Raw genomic sequence first — 17,561 nt, 5'->3', positions numbered from 1 at the left:
GAATTGAATTTAGAGAAACTTTTCTCTAAAAAAACAATCATTCGCATTGCAAAAGGATGCGTTACAGCAGCGCCTGACGTGCGATGTGGTAACGAGTGCTCCTAGGAGCTACCTTTGCAACGATTGCAGACATCTGGACGATCCGAGTTTTTATTGCTTTCTGGTGGTGGTGTTACGCACTTCATCAGCAACAAACAAACACACGTTTTTTTTTTTGCGAATGCGATCAACACTCAAGCACAAGTTGCAAGCCCGCGGGTACTGAAATCGCGCGTTTTCGCGGGGGTGAAGCTTAGTTTTCCACCAGCCTTTCAGGTTTTCCCCGTGGCCAAAAATGGCCCAACAAGAGTTCACGAGACGCAAGCTGGTGAAAGCCCATCAAGCCCGTACCGACCATTGTGTGTTGCAGAGCCGGCCGCATGTTAACGTTTTCAATTACAAACCACTGGAATGGCGCACATAAGGTTTTTGGTTGTAAAACGGTAAAACCCGATGTGGCGGCTGGAGGCCATTGTCCGATTTTGATGGCCAAAAAATGGATAACTCGATGTGTTGGTCGCTTGTGCGCGCGCGTGCACTAGTGTCGCGCTTGCCTGCGGCCATCATAAATAATGCACAAGTGTGACTTCGCACTACGGATACGACGTGGCGTGTGTTGCGTACCACGGGCGCAGGATCCTCGACCAGCAAACGCTTCAGCGAAAGTTGCTGCAATCGGCCAGAGACCAGTGCAGTCGCTTATAGTCTGGTCTGTCATCGTGGTGACGAGTTGACTTTGGCTCGGATAGGGTTATTAAGGTGCTCGGCACCGATAGACAACTATCTGTTAAGAACTGCCAAAAAGGGAATGCAAGCAAGTTGATTAATTTTAGATTAATTCAAGTCCTTCAATTATAAATTCCTCTTATCCAGCTCGGCTTGAAACTATAGAATGACTTGACTTTATAGAACTGTCAAAATACGCCAGGTACAAGTCGTCTAAATACGCCTCCGGACTTGGTACGATGTTGGTTTGTGTGTTTTGAGGGTTGTAAAACAATGTTGCAATCTTGTCCATGCTCGCCTCTAACAGGTTTAGATGAAAGATCCCAATCTCTCCTTGGCCACCGGATACCAGGCCCATAAATGCATCTCTCTGTGATCCATTCGCCTGTCAATCCGGACCTTTACGAACGGAACAGAGGCCATCAACTCACGGCAGCAGCGGACCATCGACCATTCTTCTACTTACGCTGGTGGTGCGTTTGCCGAATGAAAGTGAAAAGCCCTCGGACCACTGGCTACTACTAGCTACAGGGGCCTGAGACACGCACATCCAGTCGCATCTCCATCTGCACACACACACACACATGCGATTTGACGATCGCCTGTGCTATCGATGGTTCCGGCGGATTGGGGCAGGCGCGAGGAAAGGAGGTATGGCCGGACACGCACGCACCAGCCACCCGCCGCTCGTCATGGACGATTGCAGACGTCGTTGTCGACGGTAAACTACCGCGTTGTCTAGCGAGGAGCTGGCGGCCACCATTTCACTTTCCGGGCAGGCATTTTCACTTTCTGACACATGCCCATGCGTGGTGCGAGAGGGCTCGGGAGGAACTTCCGATAGTGATAGCACGCGGACGCGGACGATCGCCGGTGTCGGTGCTGCGCTTCCGAGGCGTGCGATGTGTGAATTGATGGTAAATGAGGAAACAGCGGACTGTTGGTCTGTGCCAACGAAGAAGGGGTGCTACTTCTTGCACCTTGCAGAAGCACTAGCACCAGGAGCAGCAGCAGTAGGTCTACACAGGATGATAAGTTGTTCCGGAGACTAACCACATCCCGCAGACCGGTCGTTTGTGGCTTGTTCAGGTGTTTAAGCAGTCGGGTAATCTGACCGTTTAGGACCGGCTGACCGGGGTAGCTAACCTATATTTTAGCAAATAATCCAACTACAGGAGGTGGAACTTAGAGGAGACAATAATTGGAGACACAACATTAAGGTCTGAATTGAGTTCCTCTCCCTCAAACGACCAGAAGTCGTCGTTCGGTTATTAATAGCCGGTCTGCTTTCGCTTTCTAACAGCAGGAGCTACGAGGGACGTGGCCCCATGCGTCACGAGTGTGCAAATAGAATGTCGCTTTTCGTGGATCGAATCGAAATTGACCAACACAAAGACTCAACGTCCTCGAAATCCCGAAGAAGAGCGAACCAAACAAAGAGAGACAGAAAGAAAACTTGTTTATCGCGTGCAACTGGTATATGCCAGCCGCTGGTTGCCGGTTGCAATCGATAACGTGTACCGGAGCACGTAGACCATGTACTCCCCTCCGCTGTAGACCTTTCCTCGGGATTGGCAAACACTCCCTCCAATGCTCCTTCCACTATACGGTCCGCAATGACCGAAAGGTCGATTGCCTATGCGCGTATACCGGCAAATCACGCAAGAAGGCGATACATGCCGCAACTGTTGATTGAAACACCTCCACGGATCTCGCTCAAAAGCGCAAATCCCCCCGGACCGGAGCCCCAGGCATCACTATCAATCGCTGGCTTGTGCTGGCCTCCGCCGTCGCCATAGCCGTGGATTTGCTCGAACCTTCGTTCGTTCCCAATCAACTTAAAACCAGGGTCCACTTCCCGATCGACTTCCTGGTCGGACCTCACTCGACCACGCTATAGGCCAGCGTGTGTGCAGCGCGTGTTCCGGTCCGTAAATAGACTCCCGTTGCTGTTGTTGCTGCTGGCTCACCGGTACTCGCGAGGCATCCAATCGGAAGCAAAGAGTATGAGTACGCGAAAGGCACGATCGCCTAGACTGCATAGGGATTTGCAAAAAACCGGATATCGGATTCAAACTGGCAACTGGTCAAGCTGCCGTGGTACTCGTGGTTCCGAATCACGATGAATCACGACGAGTGTCTACATTCCACACCTTCCTCCCGGTTACGAAATTCGGCAATCCGGCCTCTCCCGGACCCCCTCGAAGTAAACGCTCCAACATCCAGCCACTTCCGAGGCACGGACTCCAGCTTGTCACTCGAGCCACATGATTGCTACTTGCCACAATATGACTGTTCAGTTTTTTCGTACTCTCGAAACCGACATCTTCATCGGTGACTCCTGACCGCGGCAACAGCGGCCGGTCAGTGAATGGTGAATTGTGGTCATTGTTGTGGTCGCTTCTATTGCTACCACTGTACCGGGGGGGGGGTTACATACGTCCACGAATAGGAGATGCAGATGAGGATCTCATCCACAGCACACAATGCTCCCTTCTGCTTCCTTTCATACCGACCAGACCAACGCGCATCGGTAAAGGAACCGACCGGTGTGTCGGAGTGTATTTGCCTCCGATTTGATCGGTCTCTGGTCAACATCCAGACCAGGCCCAGCCGCCAGTGCAGGCTATTGAATCACCGGATGTTATAGCCAACAGTGGAGGGGAAGTGGAGGAGCTCTCCCACCCCCCGGAGTGGAACCGGTGTCGTCGCCAATGCTCCACTATCGCTCACTATCCCAAAAACGGATCCGAACGCAAGTGAAAGTAAGACACCACCCTTCCCCGTCTACGCCTTCTCTCTTCGCCTTTGACGTTGACCAAACGCTGGAGCACTCGCCAGAGCTCACGAGCAGTGGCACGATTTTCGTCGTTCCCTCGTTGTCCACAACTCTCTCGCGTGCGCTCTTCCTCTCTCTTTCTTTCTCTCTTCGTCCTCATGCAGGTTCGCGTCCGCGGAGTCAGTTATCACGTTTGGGCCTCAACCGGTGCGCGATTCGTCATCCAAATCGGAAAGAGATGAATTGGCCACCATTAACGCGAACGACGCCTTCACAGCAATTGCGTCGTATTTGGCGGCGGATGGTGAGGTCCGAAGCTGCGTTTGGCCGTGATAGAAAGAGAGCTTCAGCTAGGGCTAGACCAGCATTGGAGTTGAGGGGAGTGAGGACATAACGTAAAGAAAGTTGCGCGTCCAGGTCAGGCGCGTCGGTTGTGCGGCGAGTGCCATAAATCGTCGCTCCACCATGTGTGTGTGTGGCAATGCTGGCATTGGGCCACTTGGGAGGTTGGTGGTGGACGCGCAGGGACGCGTCTTCCCAATCGTGCGATGCATCACTGGGCACGTTCCACGTCGACCGAACCGAACCGACCGAACGTTGATTATGAAAGATCCATAAAACATTAAATTGTCTTCGTTCGCTTCGGACCGGACGGAATGAAGAAAGGGGGGAAGGAGGGAAGGGGAGAAGAGGGAAGGGGGGGTCCTAAAAACGTCAAAGTTTAGGCACACTAACAAGAGTGGAATTGGATGGATTGGCGGTTCATCATAAACCCCGGCCCGGCCATTATGCAAACCGATCGATTGCGGACGGATCGATTGATCGATTGATCGATCCTGCCAATGCTTTCTCGACGCATATCGGTAGCAACCCGGGGGACGAAGCTCTGAAAGGGGGCGATCAGAGTGAAAGCATCCGAAAGTGACCCTGATGCACCTCGGGGCCAACCCGGCTCGTTGAGGTTTTTCCGAGGAGGTTCTTTGCGCCTGCAGCATTATAAGCTTGTCTGAAGCTGATGATGATGATGATGATGATGATGATGATTATGATGGAACTGAGCTGCTTTCCGAAATCTAAATGCATCAAAAAATACTTGCTACAAGGCACACAAGAGCGCAACAAGTTGCGCTACAAAAACAGAACACAACAAACTTCAACAGGTCCAATCCACTGGGCCCGGACGATGTATGTACATGTCTTGGGCCACACATACCCGGGGGGACTACTTATTGCACCCTCCCCCTCCCCCCCAAAAGGAAACCTTGGTTGAAACAAGTTGTTGCGGATTGTGGGCCGAGCGCAAGGTGGTTTTCGAAAGAAATAAACAAAATCGGGGTCATCATCAGCAGCTTTACCGAAATGTGCGCGCACCCCTCTCGTACCCTTCGCCGCATCACCTCAACGTGTGATGAACTGGTTTCCTTGCCTTGGTGGTGTGGCCCCGCTGATGCTGTTGCTTTCATCCTGTGACCTACTTTTTGCGCAAAAGGGCAATCCGGCGGTGCTGTGGTATTCGTTCTACGCTCTTCATGCCTTCCATCCTTCCTCCCAGCTCATATACGCCAAGGTGACGAGCGAACGAATTAAAAACGAGAAGCAGAAAAGGATAAGGAAATGGTGTCGTTTTGTAGCCCCTCTCCCCCACACCACGCCAGTGACAGTGAGTCCCATGAGCTGTCGCCGTCTGAGCGCTGCGTCGGAGCGTCAAAAACCCGACGCATAATCGTTCTTCGAGGAGAAGTGGGAAAAGGAGGGGTGAGGTATTCAGAAGGAATTTTTATTGGAATTATCACGCGAGAGGGAGCCGAGACTGGGCCCGAGGCGAGAAGAAATGCGAATTCGCGACAGACTTACGCGGTGGTACGAAGCGCAGTTTGCCCGAAGTAGTCGCGAAGCGTCGCGGAATACAATAGCTTTCGCCTTCGGGGAGAGTCACTGTGGTGTAGCAGGACGCTTGAAGGTGGATAAACTACACCAGGAACGGGTATTTGGCAACTTGTGACAAAGAAAAGTAAGCCAAATCGCTTGTCACCAATGGAAATTTTAAGCGATATTAATTGTTTTACACGTTAATTGCGATTTTCTAAACGATTTTTATGAGTTCTATGCTGAACTCACATAAAACATGTTCATAATCCTTCAGATGAAAGATCGCTAACACGAAGAAATGGTATAATTTTGCTGAAAAATCTCCCTAAACCGTTTAATAACTGTCGGCTTCCCATAGTGCCGTGCCGAGAAAGACTTGTACAGGAGGATACGTGACGAACCGGACCAGAGATTCCGTATACGATCACGATCACGGTCTGTATGTATGGGTTGCGGGGGGCTCGTTTTATTTTTTAGCCAACCACTTCGTTTCAAGCGCCCCCCTTTTGCCCGTCCCTCCAAGCTGTGCCCCCATCAATGCCCTACCGAAGTAGAAGGGGAAAGCAGCAGCAGCAACGGCGACGGCGCTCGGTGTGTCTGGGCAAGCAAATCTTCGTGGCCGCCGCAACCATCGGCTCAGAGACGTTTCAGCAGCGAACCGGTACGGAAGAGTAACAGCAACGTAGCGAGCGCGATCTAACGGGAACCAAGCGGAGTAACAGACAGCATCAGCACCGTTTTTTTTTTTCGGGGGTCCAGCAGACGTGCGTGTGCGAGTGATCGGCACCATCAGCAACATTTGTCCTGACGACATTGGCATTCCCCTTTCCCGAATGCAAATCGATCTTGGCGGAGAAACGATTCTTCGGTTTTCCGAGTAACGAGTAACGGGCAACGATCGTACGGTACGGTGATAAATTTGCTAAACATCACAACAATCGGCGCGCCTTGTGTAGTAACAGTGTCAGTAGGTAGTGTATCTGTGTGTGACGTTTGGTTCTCGCAGCAAACCAGCAGGAGCAGAAGCTATTGGAGCAGCAAAGGTTAAGCAAATAGGAGAAGAAAAAAAACGAACAAAAACTCTCCGGTCAAATCGGGACAACGGGAGCGCGAGCACGAGGCCTTCTCCTTCGCCATCTCACGAGACCGGTCAGTCAGCCAGCCAGCCAGCCCGCCAGCTAGCTGAAGCGGAAATACGGAAGTGATGATCGTATAATTAAAAGGCGGCAAAGCGAACGAAAAAGAGAGTTTGCCTCTACACTCCGTGTGTGTGTGTTAAAGTGTATGTGTGTGTAAGTGTGCGAGTGCCCACGATCGATGAATTAGAGGGCAGCAAAAAAGGAAAACTAACCGTCCAGCCAGCCAGCCGGCCACCGAGCACTCAGGCCACTGACAACCCGGTAATAATCCGGGGCCAGTGTTTTTCGTGGAGGGAATTTTCCGGATTTCCAACAGTTTTCCAGAAAGAGCGTGTGTTCACGATTTTGTATGTGTGTGTCTGTGTAATTGAGTGATCCGACTGTTCTGTCCTGTTGTGTGTTTATTATTACACGGTCGTCCCAATTTTCCGGATAGTTTTCAAAAAAAAAATCTGAGTATTATAATCTGGTGCTCGGTGCCTAATTATTCGATCGATCGCATCTCCAAGCGAACCACGAAGTCGATAAGGTGCTGCTGCCGCCACCAATCGATTTGGCCTCAAATTTCCCAAGGAAAAGTGATAATTTTTTCCACTTTTCCTCGACCACGTAAAAACGCCACCCTCGGCGCACAATTAAAAGCGGAACACGGTGCCGGTGGCAACAGTGGTCGTCGGCATCCAGTCCAATCCAGCAGGCAGGTCAGGTCAAAAAGGAAAGCTTCCGCGTTATTGGTCGGGTGGTCGCCCCTCGCTTCGCTTTTCCACAGTCATCGCCCACATACTTCTCCCCCCCCCCCCCACCGCGCTACCTCGACGTTAAAAGTGCAATCACGGAAAGAGACATCGCCACGAGGTACGCGAGGTTGCGTTGCAGTGCAGCCAGCGAGCGATAGCAAAGAGAAACCATTTTCGGCGATTAGAGATTAGGAAGATCGGCGATCGGGCTCGATATTGGCCATTATTAGGCTAGCTGTTTTGGGTGTAATGTGCGCCATTGTTACGGTGGAAGTGGAGCTATAGCAGCAGCAGCAGCAAAAGCAAGTGTGCAATTGTGGTGTGCAGTGTTCGTGGCTCGAGTGTGCTTCAGAGCAAACCAACAGATAACATCGCGCGCCGCAGCAACTGCATTCGAAGTGCTCAATTCGTGTGTTAGTGTGTGTGTGTGTCCTTGTCCTTGTAGTGCCGCCGCAAAAACATTAATTTCTCTTACATTTTGCGATCGAGGCGATCGAAGAGATAACTGCGACACAGTCGATATCGGCATCTCGAAACGACACCGAGTGTCTAGGAGAAACCTTGTGTCCCCAGTAGTGCTGCAGCGAGTACCCCCGCCTCGGTTTCCAGTCACACGTGGTACACACAACTAGTGGGCCACCGTAGCAGTATCGCTCCGGCAGATCGCAGACGCTGCGCTTGTCCATCTCCATCCTCCCGCCCAGCACCATCTAATGCGACACGCCGACAGCCGATGATGAGTCTTCGTTGTATGGGATTAATGCTTTGAACAACAAGTAAGTATCCGCTTCGCCTTGGGCAAGAGGGGTGACGACGAGTGCACTGCGCTTTTATGCTTCTCTGTACCGCGTAACGTGTTCGGGCTGCGACGTTGCTCGACCTTACGCAGTTATCGACGAGCAGCGAATGTACGAACGAATGCAGAACCGGAAGTACCGGAGAGGAAGAGAAGGCGCTCTATGGTTCGCTGACTCGCGTTAAGCGCGCTTGGCGTGCCTACGACGCGGCTGGTAATTGTGTTTCAACGACTTTTGCGCGCATAAACAACAGACATCACTATCTTTCCTCTGTTCAAAACCTTCCAAAACGCCGTGCGCTGCGCCAGTGTAAACATCACTCTAGGGGACGGGTGGTTGGAGGAAAACCACTTCCTTCGTTTTCTTCTTCTACGTTGATCGACCGGAGAGAAGTGGCTGGCAGATTCTGCCGAGAGCGTGAATGAAAATGCCATCGGGAAAACGGAAACCGGGGTTGTTACAACAAGCGAATGTTGTCGCGCAAGAAAAGTGACTGCGAAACGACTTTCGTTAACGACACCGGTACACACACACACACACAGAACCGGGTACAGTCCGGGGACAGAATCCTTTCGTCTGGTTTCCTATTTTGCTTTCGCTTTCTCTGCCTTTCGTCTGACAAGACAACTTGTGCTAAGACTAAAGCGAAGAGAAAAGAGTATGGAGTAAGTACTCCTCATGCGCATCGACATGCGCAAAAGGTCGTACCAGCCATCGAAACGGGGCCATCGACCGCTCTTCCGCGTTTTTTCGCGTAAACGAAGCTCTAACTTCGCGCGAAGATAAGCTGCCACACAGATTGTGGCTATGTATGCGCTACACTCCAGAGTGGATTAATGATCTCAGACTGAAGCCCAAACGCAAATAATCCAACTGCTCTAGCTAAGCTCATCGGGCTTGCTAGCGATCCGTAGTGCGGTCCGGCCATTACAGACAGGCCAAGCACCACGATCAACACATACGATCGCTAAGGCCCTTACCAACCGGCGAGCTACCGATGTGCAGCCATACCGAGCGAACGAGCTCGTTAAAAGCCACTAGAGAGGATGCACTAGGAAGTGGAAAAGGAATTCACAACAATATCTTTGGCCATTAAGGCCGGATATGCATGCATGCCGCGGGCTACACCGCACGACCACCTGGCAGCTTCTGGTGGCCGTCGTGAAATCCCCGGCACCATGTGCCAGAGTGCAGTCCATGGCATGAAGTGGGCCAACGTCCGGCCGAACGGTGAGAAGTTGAAAAAGAATGACATTCCCCCGGCCCATGTTTAGTGCCTCGAGCAAGATCGAGATCTACCAAAAACGGCTCTCAGGTGGTGCCCGTGTGGCTAGCGAAGGGAAATTCGAGACGACGACCACGATGCAGCAGCAGCAGCAGCAGCATCATGGCGGCAATGCAGTTCCCGCGCTGCTGCTGGTGGTGGTGCAGGAAAAACATACTTTATCGCTTTTCACTTTCGCTTCGCGACAACGCCAACCACACCGGGGCACGTGCTGCGACGATACGGAAATGTCTTTGGCCGGAGGGCACTCCACAGTGCTCACTCCAATCCGTCCGTTAGACGCGTTTGAAAATAATGAAATCCTCTTTTTACTTCGCTTAAACCATCGCGAGCAAGGCATTGAGTAACGTCCGAGTAAGGATTTACACAAAAGAAATTTCCCGAATGTTAATACCACAGCGCAACGTTGAGTAACGACATGCTTCGAGCGGCCGCGTTGCATTAACCTTTCGCTTCGACTTGCATGGATCGAAAGGATCGCGAGCGAGCGAGCGAGCGAGTGATCGTGTGGACCCCAAAAGTGACCCCTGCAGGGCATGGAAAATGCATTATCTACCAGCCGGCTCCTGCCAATCCGTCGGCTTCATCGTGCAGCTTACGCAACGGTTTTGAGCATCACAAACCACTATTATTAGTGAGTCAAGCGCGCTGTCGGAAAAACAAGGAAATCGTTTCGCTCACTTAAAATGCAATCCTTTGACATGTTTGCTCGATAGCTCGTGGGCAGGGCAGGGTATAAGGTGAGGTACCACGAGAGCCATAGTTCATCGTAATGCCTTGGGGAGGGGGGGGGGGGGGGACTGATACCACCGTACACACTTACGCACACTCCACTTTCGCCCCGTAACGACGCGTAGCTCTGAATAATTCATCCATCGTTCCGTCATCAATCGTTACAACGACGATGATGATGATGATGATGATGATGACGACCACGACGAAGAATTGACGACGCTGCACAGGAGGCAGTTGCCTTCGATCTGCCTCAAGAGTAGTAGCAGTAGCAGCAGCAATCGTCTTCGCATTTCTCGATCGCACTTTCTCGCGTACGCGTAGAGATGGCCGCGGGGCTAACGCTAGGCGCTCATCGGTGGACGGCGTATTTTGACACGAAATAATAAAGCCAACACATTAAAAGATAATGGATGGACCAGCCCGGGGTACTACTATCCGACGGGGCCGACTATCCACCCTCGCCTTTCTTTCTGCGCAGCAAAGAAAATTACAAAATAAACGATCCGACGATCCGAGTCCGGTGCTCTATTACGGTGCTCGTCTCTCTCTCTCTCTCTCTCTCTCTCTCTCTCTCTCTCTCTCTCTCTCTCTCTCTCCCGTCGCGGACCGCGGACATCAGCGAAAGGCGGAAAAACAAGAAAAAAAAAGGTCTTAGAAAATAAACACTAACCCTCCGTCCCGCGGGCAGAGGAGTGATTCGGTGTGTGTGGCACGGTCCCCTGATTAGTGGCCACACCACACACTATACCGTGTGCTAGGGGAGGGGAGGGGGGAATGGATGCTTGTCGAGAGCAAAAAAGAGAAATTTGGAATTTATTACACGCCACTGATAGTGTGGCGCATGCGTTGCGTTGCGGCGTTGCGTTGCGTTGTGTCCAGCTTAATCCAAACGGGGTCCACCGTTCGGTCTGTGTCCAACGCACACCAACCGCTAGCTAGTGCATCACTTGTCAAGCGGGCTAGCGGGACACCCAGATGTTCGAAGATCGGCAGATACACGTTTCGTTTCGTGTGTCAACAGAGAGAACACAAGAAGACGGAAATGATTCCAAACAGTTGTTCAATCAACAACAGGGTCGAGCGTGTCGTTGGAAATCGAAAATCACGCAAAAGCCAAAACCCACGTATCACGCGTCGAAGCGCAGGCGTGCGTACGTGTGTGTGTGTGTCAAACGAAAGTGGGAGTGAAAGAATCACGGTTCTACCGCACCGCGAGTGGAGCGGCACTAACGGTTGTGCGTGTGTTGCGGTGAAACTCCAACAGCCATCATCCCCCTGGCACCCGCATTGCTAGACATTTGGGTCACAGCATAAGTAAATATCTCCGTATATCCCGTCCCGTCCTCGTCGTCATCATCGTCGTCGAGGCAGATCGAAGAAAGTTTCCAAACCCCCCGGCACCTCCTATAGGCACCGGCAACGATGATCTGTCATTGGGTGTGCAGCAGGCAACAGCACTTTACCTTTACCTTCACCTTGCTGTAGGCCACAATCCCACACACCACGCGTTCACGCATTCCTTTCGGTGGCGTTGGCGAGAGGACGTGATTTGAAGTACCTCCTCCCTTTCGGCCAATTCTGAATTTATAAACGCGTTAGATTGACACGACTCGAACGGATGTCAGGAAGGTATCTAGTAGGTGGAACACTCTGGGGATTACGATAAACAGCTTAAGTTGTGTCTGTGGTCATGCTCCTTCATAGTTTGTAGTAGATCTTGCCACGAGAATCTTCACCAGTTAGTCCTTTGTAGTACGATCGTATCTGATGTGCATCTAAGGACGTTTGCCATCTAGTCCTGTTGCCGATTCATGCAGAAGTTCTGCCATATTATATCAATGTAGAGTTTAGCAGCACACGTACCTGAGGAAGACAGGGAAAAAATACTATTAGCATTGTTATAGACCAAGATAACGTCAGAAACATTGAGAAACATGAATTAGGATAGAATTCCTTGAATGTTGAACTAAAGCTGGCATCGCGAATGCATGCACTAATGAGGTAATAAGATTCGAGGCCGAACCGACCTCATTTCGTAAGATTGTCATCAGCCTCAGCCAGTGATCGCGCAAAATAATCTCAACCCACCAACCCACACACCAAGCCCCGAATGGCCAATGCAACTGCACACCGGTGAGATCGTGGCCGTTGAATGGCCGTGGCTAAAAACAAAATTAACCAAGATACGATTGTACAATCCCCGCTGTTCACGGTCTCCGTAGCCATCGAAGGTTCTCCTTTTCATTGCATTCTCCGGTTTGCAAGGAACATACCGGGTGAGTTACGTGACAGCCCGATCGTGTGGTGACCTTTCCGAGTGGAATTCAGCTGGATTTCAGACTCCCAAATGCCGCGGCTCATCAACCGATGATGCAAGCGGTCCACAATGTCCTCTGCGCACCAAAGCAGTACATCACAAATCGGGCACACGCGATCGCGGGAGTGACGTTCACAGTCCATTATCCATTGCACTGGGAACTGGAACCGCGAACCGTTTGGCAACCTGACACACATATACGCATTCCCAAGCGATCAAATAACCGACCGGCAAGTGGCAATCGGTCGATCGGGAGTTGTCCACTCAACGCCTTGACATGCATCATTAATCACTATTAAGGGGGGATTGAGCCATTTAGTGCCGCCTTTTTTCGGTCAATTTCCATGCCCCACATTAGCAACGCCTGAGCGGTCACCGCGGTAAAGGAAAATGGAAGAAAATGCATCCAGCTTCCAGTGCACACGCTGCGGCCCCCAGTGGGGAGGTATGCTACTTGACCGCCGAGAAGCTGTTTACCTGCGAGCTTTCTTCTTTGTATCTCCATTGCTCGCGAGGGTGCCGATTGAGTGAATTGGGAAACATTTGGAAAGAAAAACAAACAAACACACTCACACAGCTCGAGGTACGCGGGCTCCAATTTTACTGAGCCCGATATGCTGCGGTTCGTCCTCCATTATTTGCTTTTCGTCGTCTAAACATCGAACCCATCGGGTCGCGCATACGACGAAGCGAGAGCTTATCCGAGAGAGCCAGAGAGCGAGAGGAGTGCAGCAGCGAGAGAGGAAAGTGAAAAGCGCTGAAATGAAAGTGAAAATTCCTTTCTAGGCTCCCCTAGAGACGGTGGTTCCTACGGAATCCAGTGCACGCCCCAAAAAACGGCTGCCTCTTCCACGAAAATGGAAAACGAAACCATTTTCACGAGGAAAACTTTGGGGGTGGGGGGCTACAAATGGCTCGACCAAGGCACCATTTGCACCGATTACTGGCCGTGGCCAGGGCACTTTACCGCGGCGCGGTGGCACTTTCCGTTTTGGAGGCGTTTACTTTATGAGCGCCGGAAGTGATTCACCGCAAGGCGATGGCGATCAATGGCGATAAGAAAATGGTGCTCCGGTCATTAATTTTCATCGACCACCGATTAGCCCAGACGCAACCAGTCGAGGATCTGGGGATCGCTTGATCGAACAGTCGATCGATCGATCGATTGGTGTCGGCACCGGCGACCGTCGAGACCGCGATCACCATCGATCGCGCGACGCGTACGCACCCCGGGCATTGGTGGAATGTGAAAGTTGTTGGCGAGTTGGCGCCATTTTTTTTTGTTGCTTCCATTTTCGGCCATTTCATTCGTTTCACACGTTCTTTGCTTTGTGCACCATCCGCTCCGACGACGTTCGACGACGAGGATCGAGCGCGTCGCAGAAATGCCAAACAGAATGACAAACTGTGCGGAGAGACTGTGTTGGAGAGCCGCGTATGAAGCAGCTGCCAGCGAGGTGTCAAACCCAAGACAAACAAACGATTGAATCATCCCCGCCAACCGGGATCGACATCCTATTATGATCACAGCTGCATGATCTCATGCTCAGATACGGTGTTGTTCTATCATGTTGTCGGAGTGTCCGATAAGCTGTTCGTCGTCACAAGGTCGTCGTCGGTCATTCCCATGACCTTTCCTTCGTTGACTTCAGCGTGATAGTGATGGATCGATTTCTTCAGGTTTACTGCAGCACGCGCGTCAATCTTCCGGACACTGGAAGCTGCCCAACTGACGGACGGCATCAAGCGAGTGGTGGTAGTGGTGGTGGTGCTGCTGCTACTACTCCCCGCCGGGGTCGTTCACGTAAAACCGTCACAATCGCTCCCCAGCCGCACCCGGACCGGGATCGACCCGGCCCACCGAGCGAGGAAACCACCAACATCATCACGGGCCGAATCGTATCACGGGGCACCGAGGACGGCTGCGGGTGTCCTTTCGGTGGTGTACTCGATGGTACGATCGATAGCACGGTGCCGCTATCACCGCCACCGCCACCACCAACCGCGCATCAACTGATCAGTGGCCCGCTGACGTATCTGCGCCGGGCCGCAGCGGCCGCCGTTCCACGTCGACGCACCAAAACCAAGGTTCGCTATCAGGCCGGGCTGCCCTTGCTAGCATTCCCGATTCCTTCTGCTACTGTTGCTGCTGCTGCTGCTGCTACTGTTGCTGTTGCTGCTGCTACTGCTGCTGCTAAGCCTTCACACAACCAATGCGCACCACCGGATTGCTTCCGAGTGAGTTCCGACTGCTCGTTGCCTGATTTTGCTTTGTTGGCGCCAGTTTTTTTTGTTGACGTTTTGTTGTTGTTTCGCGTGTGTGTGCGTGTGTGTGTGTTTGTTACTTTTGGGTTGTGCAATATTCATTATCAGGCTTTGGTTGTGGTTTATCTTTTGGATTTTCTTTGTTTTGCTTTTCATTGCATTTGAATTTTCTTTTAGACAAAAGAGCCTTGGTGAGTTGAAGCTATCTACCACTTCTTCAATATGTGGAACTATTGTTTCGCTTTGAACAAGAAAAAAAAAACGAGCAAGCGAAATAGAAACTCGGTTTTAAAGAATCCATGCCGAATATTTCGTGTTTATTGAAATCAAGCAATCACACTCCATCTTAACTAGTCCACGTGCTGGCGCCCTGGGCCAACGTAGAAGAAGCAAACGCTCTCTAGGAACAATATTCGAAAGGACAAGGACGCGCCCCGTCTACGCCTGCGAGTGATCTGCACCGTCGTACTTCCTCCATGCTGCATCCTTTTGCGACATTAATATGCGAGTGGTACTCTCGCATAATTGCCCTTCGGTGCAGTCTTGGGCGCTACCTTGGCTGCTGCAGCGGCCTTCGCCTTGGCCGCCACTTTTGCGCAGTATTCACGCAGATCGCCGCTCAGGGGACGGGACAGGTCGACCACTACATTCTTCTGGGTTGCCGGGTTAAAGAGCGTCGCGGTAGCCTTTCCACCCTTGGCAGCGGCGATCGCCTTCGGCATGTCAATGCATAGACAGCTGTCGAAGTCTGGACTGCTGCACCGGATTTCGCGTGTGTATACCTGGGCCTGGGCTGCGGCAAACGAGGCCAGACAGGCGACCAGCAGGAACGCAAAGCAGAATACCTTGTTCATCTTGAGTCGTTGTTACGGCGGTTCGGGATCGGCGGCTTCGGAGTAGTTCCGAGATCGGGAGGTCTCAACGGGAGTGGTCCGGAAACTGAATGGCTATCTGGTGGGTCCCGGGCTGCATTTTATAGGAGAGCATGCGCATGCGTAGAGTTATGGTCGATCTAACCCCTGCCCTGAGGTACAATCGACAGTAACAGTAACACCAGCAACGATTGTTGGTTTCGAAACGTAGTTGAAAACCGAACCTTTTGACGTCGGTACAATTTGCTGCATATGCGTTGGCGATAGAACCTTCAAAGAGATTCCATTCATTCCCAGTCCCAACAACTGCGTCATCGTGCGTTCTGTCGAGCTTCAGAGTGAGGTACGTGAATGGGGAAAAACATACTTTTTTTTCGCAAAACAACCTGCTACAGGTTGATGGTTTGTGAAGCATCGCAAATGTTGTCTGATGTCTGTCCGAATGTACGATGGCATTGACACCCCAGTCTTCTCCAAGATGACTTGCCGTGGATATTCCCCCGTATCCGCCCGGTTCACTGTACAATGCGAGCCTCAGAAGGCATTTAGTAATCACAAATGGAACCGTTTGTATGGACTTAAGGTGGCCGGAATCCCGGAATTGAAACCTTTCATCACCGGGGCCCATCGTCCGCACCGAGAGAAGCGTTTCGGAATGATATAAAACAGACATGCGAGGGCCTCGTTCTAGCCAACTCGTCTTCAGAACACATAGGTGAGCCTAGCGCTTCGTGCCTCGTACTCTGAACTACTTCCAAACGGGACTCAGACCCCTCAGACCTCGGCAATATGACTAAGTTCATCGTGACCGCACTGGTGCTGGCGGCGTGCATCGCTATGGCCACCGTCCAGGGACAGTATACCACGGACATTAAGTGTAGCTCGTTGGATGAGTGCATCTGCAAGCTGCCAATCGTCATTGGCGCGGTCGCCGGCCGTAAAGCTTCGGCCAACGTGCGCAACCCGGTCACGGGGCAGACGTACGCAGTCGATCTGTCCAAACCGTCGCAGGCCATCAACGACTACTGCAACCAGCTGAAGAGAGGACTGAAACCAGCGCTTCCGTTCGCTCCACCGGTCGATACTTCCAAACTTGCCCGTAAGCCAAAGTTTTTCTTCATTCGATATAGAATCTCTTGCAAACATTTGCAAATATTTTGCGACACCACGCTAACGGTTGCCGTTTCCATCTATCTTTTTTCCCCCTAACAGAGGTTCAAGCGCTGCTTAATCTGCGCGCACGAGGCTAAACCCACATCTAACGACACTAACGAAAGCTCCACGTTGAAAGCTGTATGCATCATCGAAGCCAAACCACCATCACCAACTGGCTAGAGTTTGAATGCTGGAAAGCATCCAATAAAAGATCAAATACTGTAGGCATGAATTACCAAAAAAAAACAAAAAACAAAAAATGAAGATGAAGCTTCTGGTTTTTGCCTTTTTTGCATCAATGATGGATTGCTGCTGGATCGTTCTTTGTGTGCACTGAAACCGCAAAGCCTCAAGCGGTTTGAATCTTTCTGTTTCTGTTAGCCTCAGAGGAGGTGGTCAGCCGGTGGACTACGCAGTCGCGAAGAGAGAAAACCGCAACGGTCCTCTCCGGGGAGCGTCTTACCAGCATCCAATCCCGCACTTTTACTTTCGATTCCGGGACGTTAATTAAACGTGACCATTAGCTAATCGTCTCGCGGCGGTGGTCCATCGTCGGTGTAGGCCAGGGAAAATACTGTCTGCCCGCAGCCCCGTTGGCCCCGAGAAAAGTGCAGGAAAACCTGTGGAATGTAAACAGACAAACGCACACGCCAACCTGCCATCATCATCATCATCAGTCCCGGCGTGGCATGCCAGCCATGCTGCCGCCGCCGGTCGTGTGCGGCATGCATTCGTGCACATTGCCCCGTGGTCCTCTCTCTCTGTCTCTCTCTGTCCCTTTTTTCCTCTCTGTCGGTCGCTGAGTGAGTTTTTCACGGGTAATGCTGTCCCTTATTGACATTAACA

General features: G+C 51.6%; 2 protein-coding genes across 6 annotated transcripts in view; one reads left to right on the top strand and one right to left on the bottom strand.

Moving 5' to 3' along the window:
- Window positions 1-17,561, bottom strand: part of LOC125948887 (flotillin-2) — a 135,017-nt gene that overhangs the window by 58,976 nt on the left and 58,480 nt on the right. The window lies entirely within an intron of this gene.
- On the top strand, window positions 16,281-16,936 carry LOC125948949 (uncharacterized). The gene is made up of 2 exons (XM_049675512.1): window positions 16,281-16,659; window positions 16,773-16,936. The coding sequence occupies exons 1-2, from the start codon at window positions 16,350-16,352 to the stop codon at window positions 16,808-16,810; spliced, it is 348 nt and encodes a 115-aa protein (XP_049531469.1). The 5' UTR covers window positions 16,281-16,349; the 3' UTR covers window positions 16,811-16,936.

This window comes from Anopheles darlingi, chromosome 2, assembly GCF_943734745.1.
Source record: "Anopheles darlingi chromosome 2, idAnoDarlMG_H_01, whole genome shotgun sequence".
Lineage (NCBI taxonomy): Eukaryota > Metazoa > Arthropoda > Insecta > Diptera > Culicidae > Anopheles > Anopheles darlingi.
Note: the sequence above shows the minus strand (reverse complement) of the source record. Positions and strands in the feature narration are given on the sequence as shown.

What these genes read in the sequence shown, in the direction of transcription:
- LOC125948949 (XM_049675512.1), top strand. Translation starts at nt 16,350, where the DNA reads ATGACTAAGTTCATCGTGACCGCACTGGTGCTGGCGGCGTGCATCGCT. An exon ending in CGATACTTCCAAACTTGCCC is followed by an intron (nt 16,660 to 16,772) that starts GTAAGCCAAAGT and finishes TCCCCCTAACAG; the next exon opens with AGGTTCAAGCGCTGCTTAAT.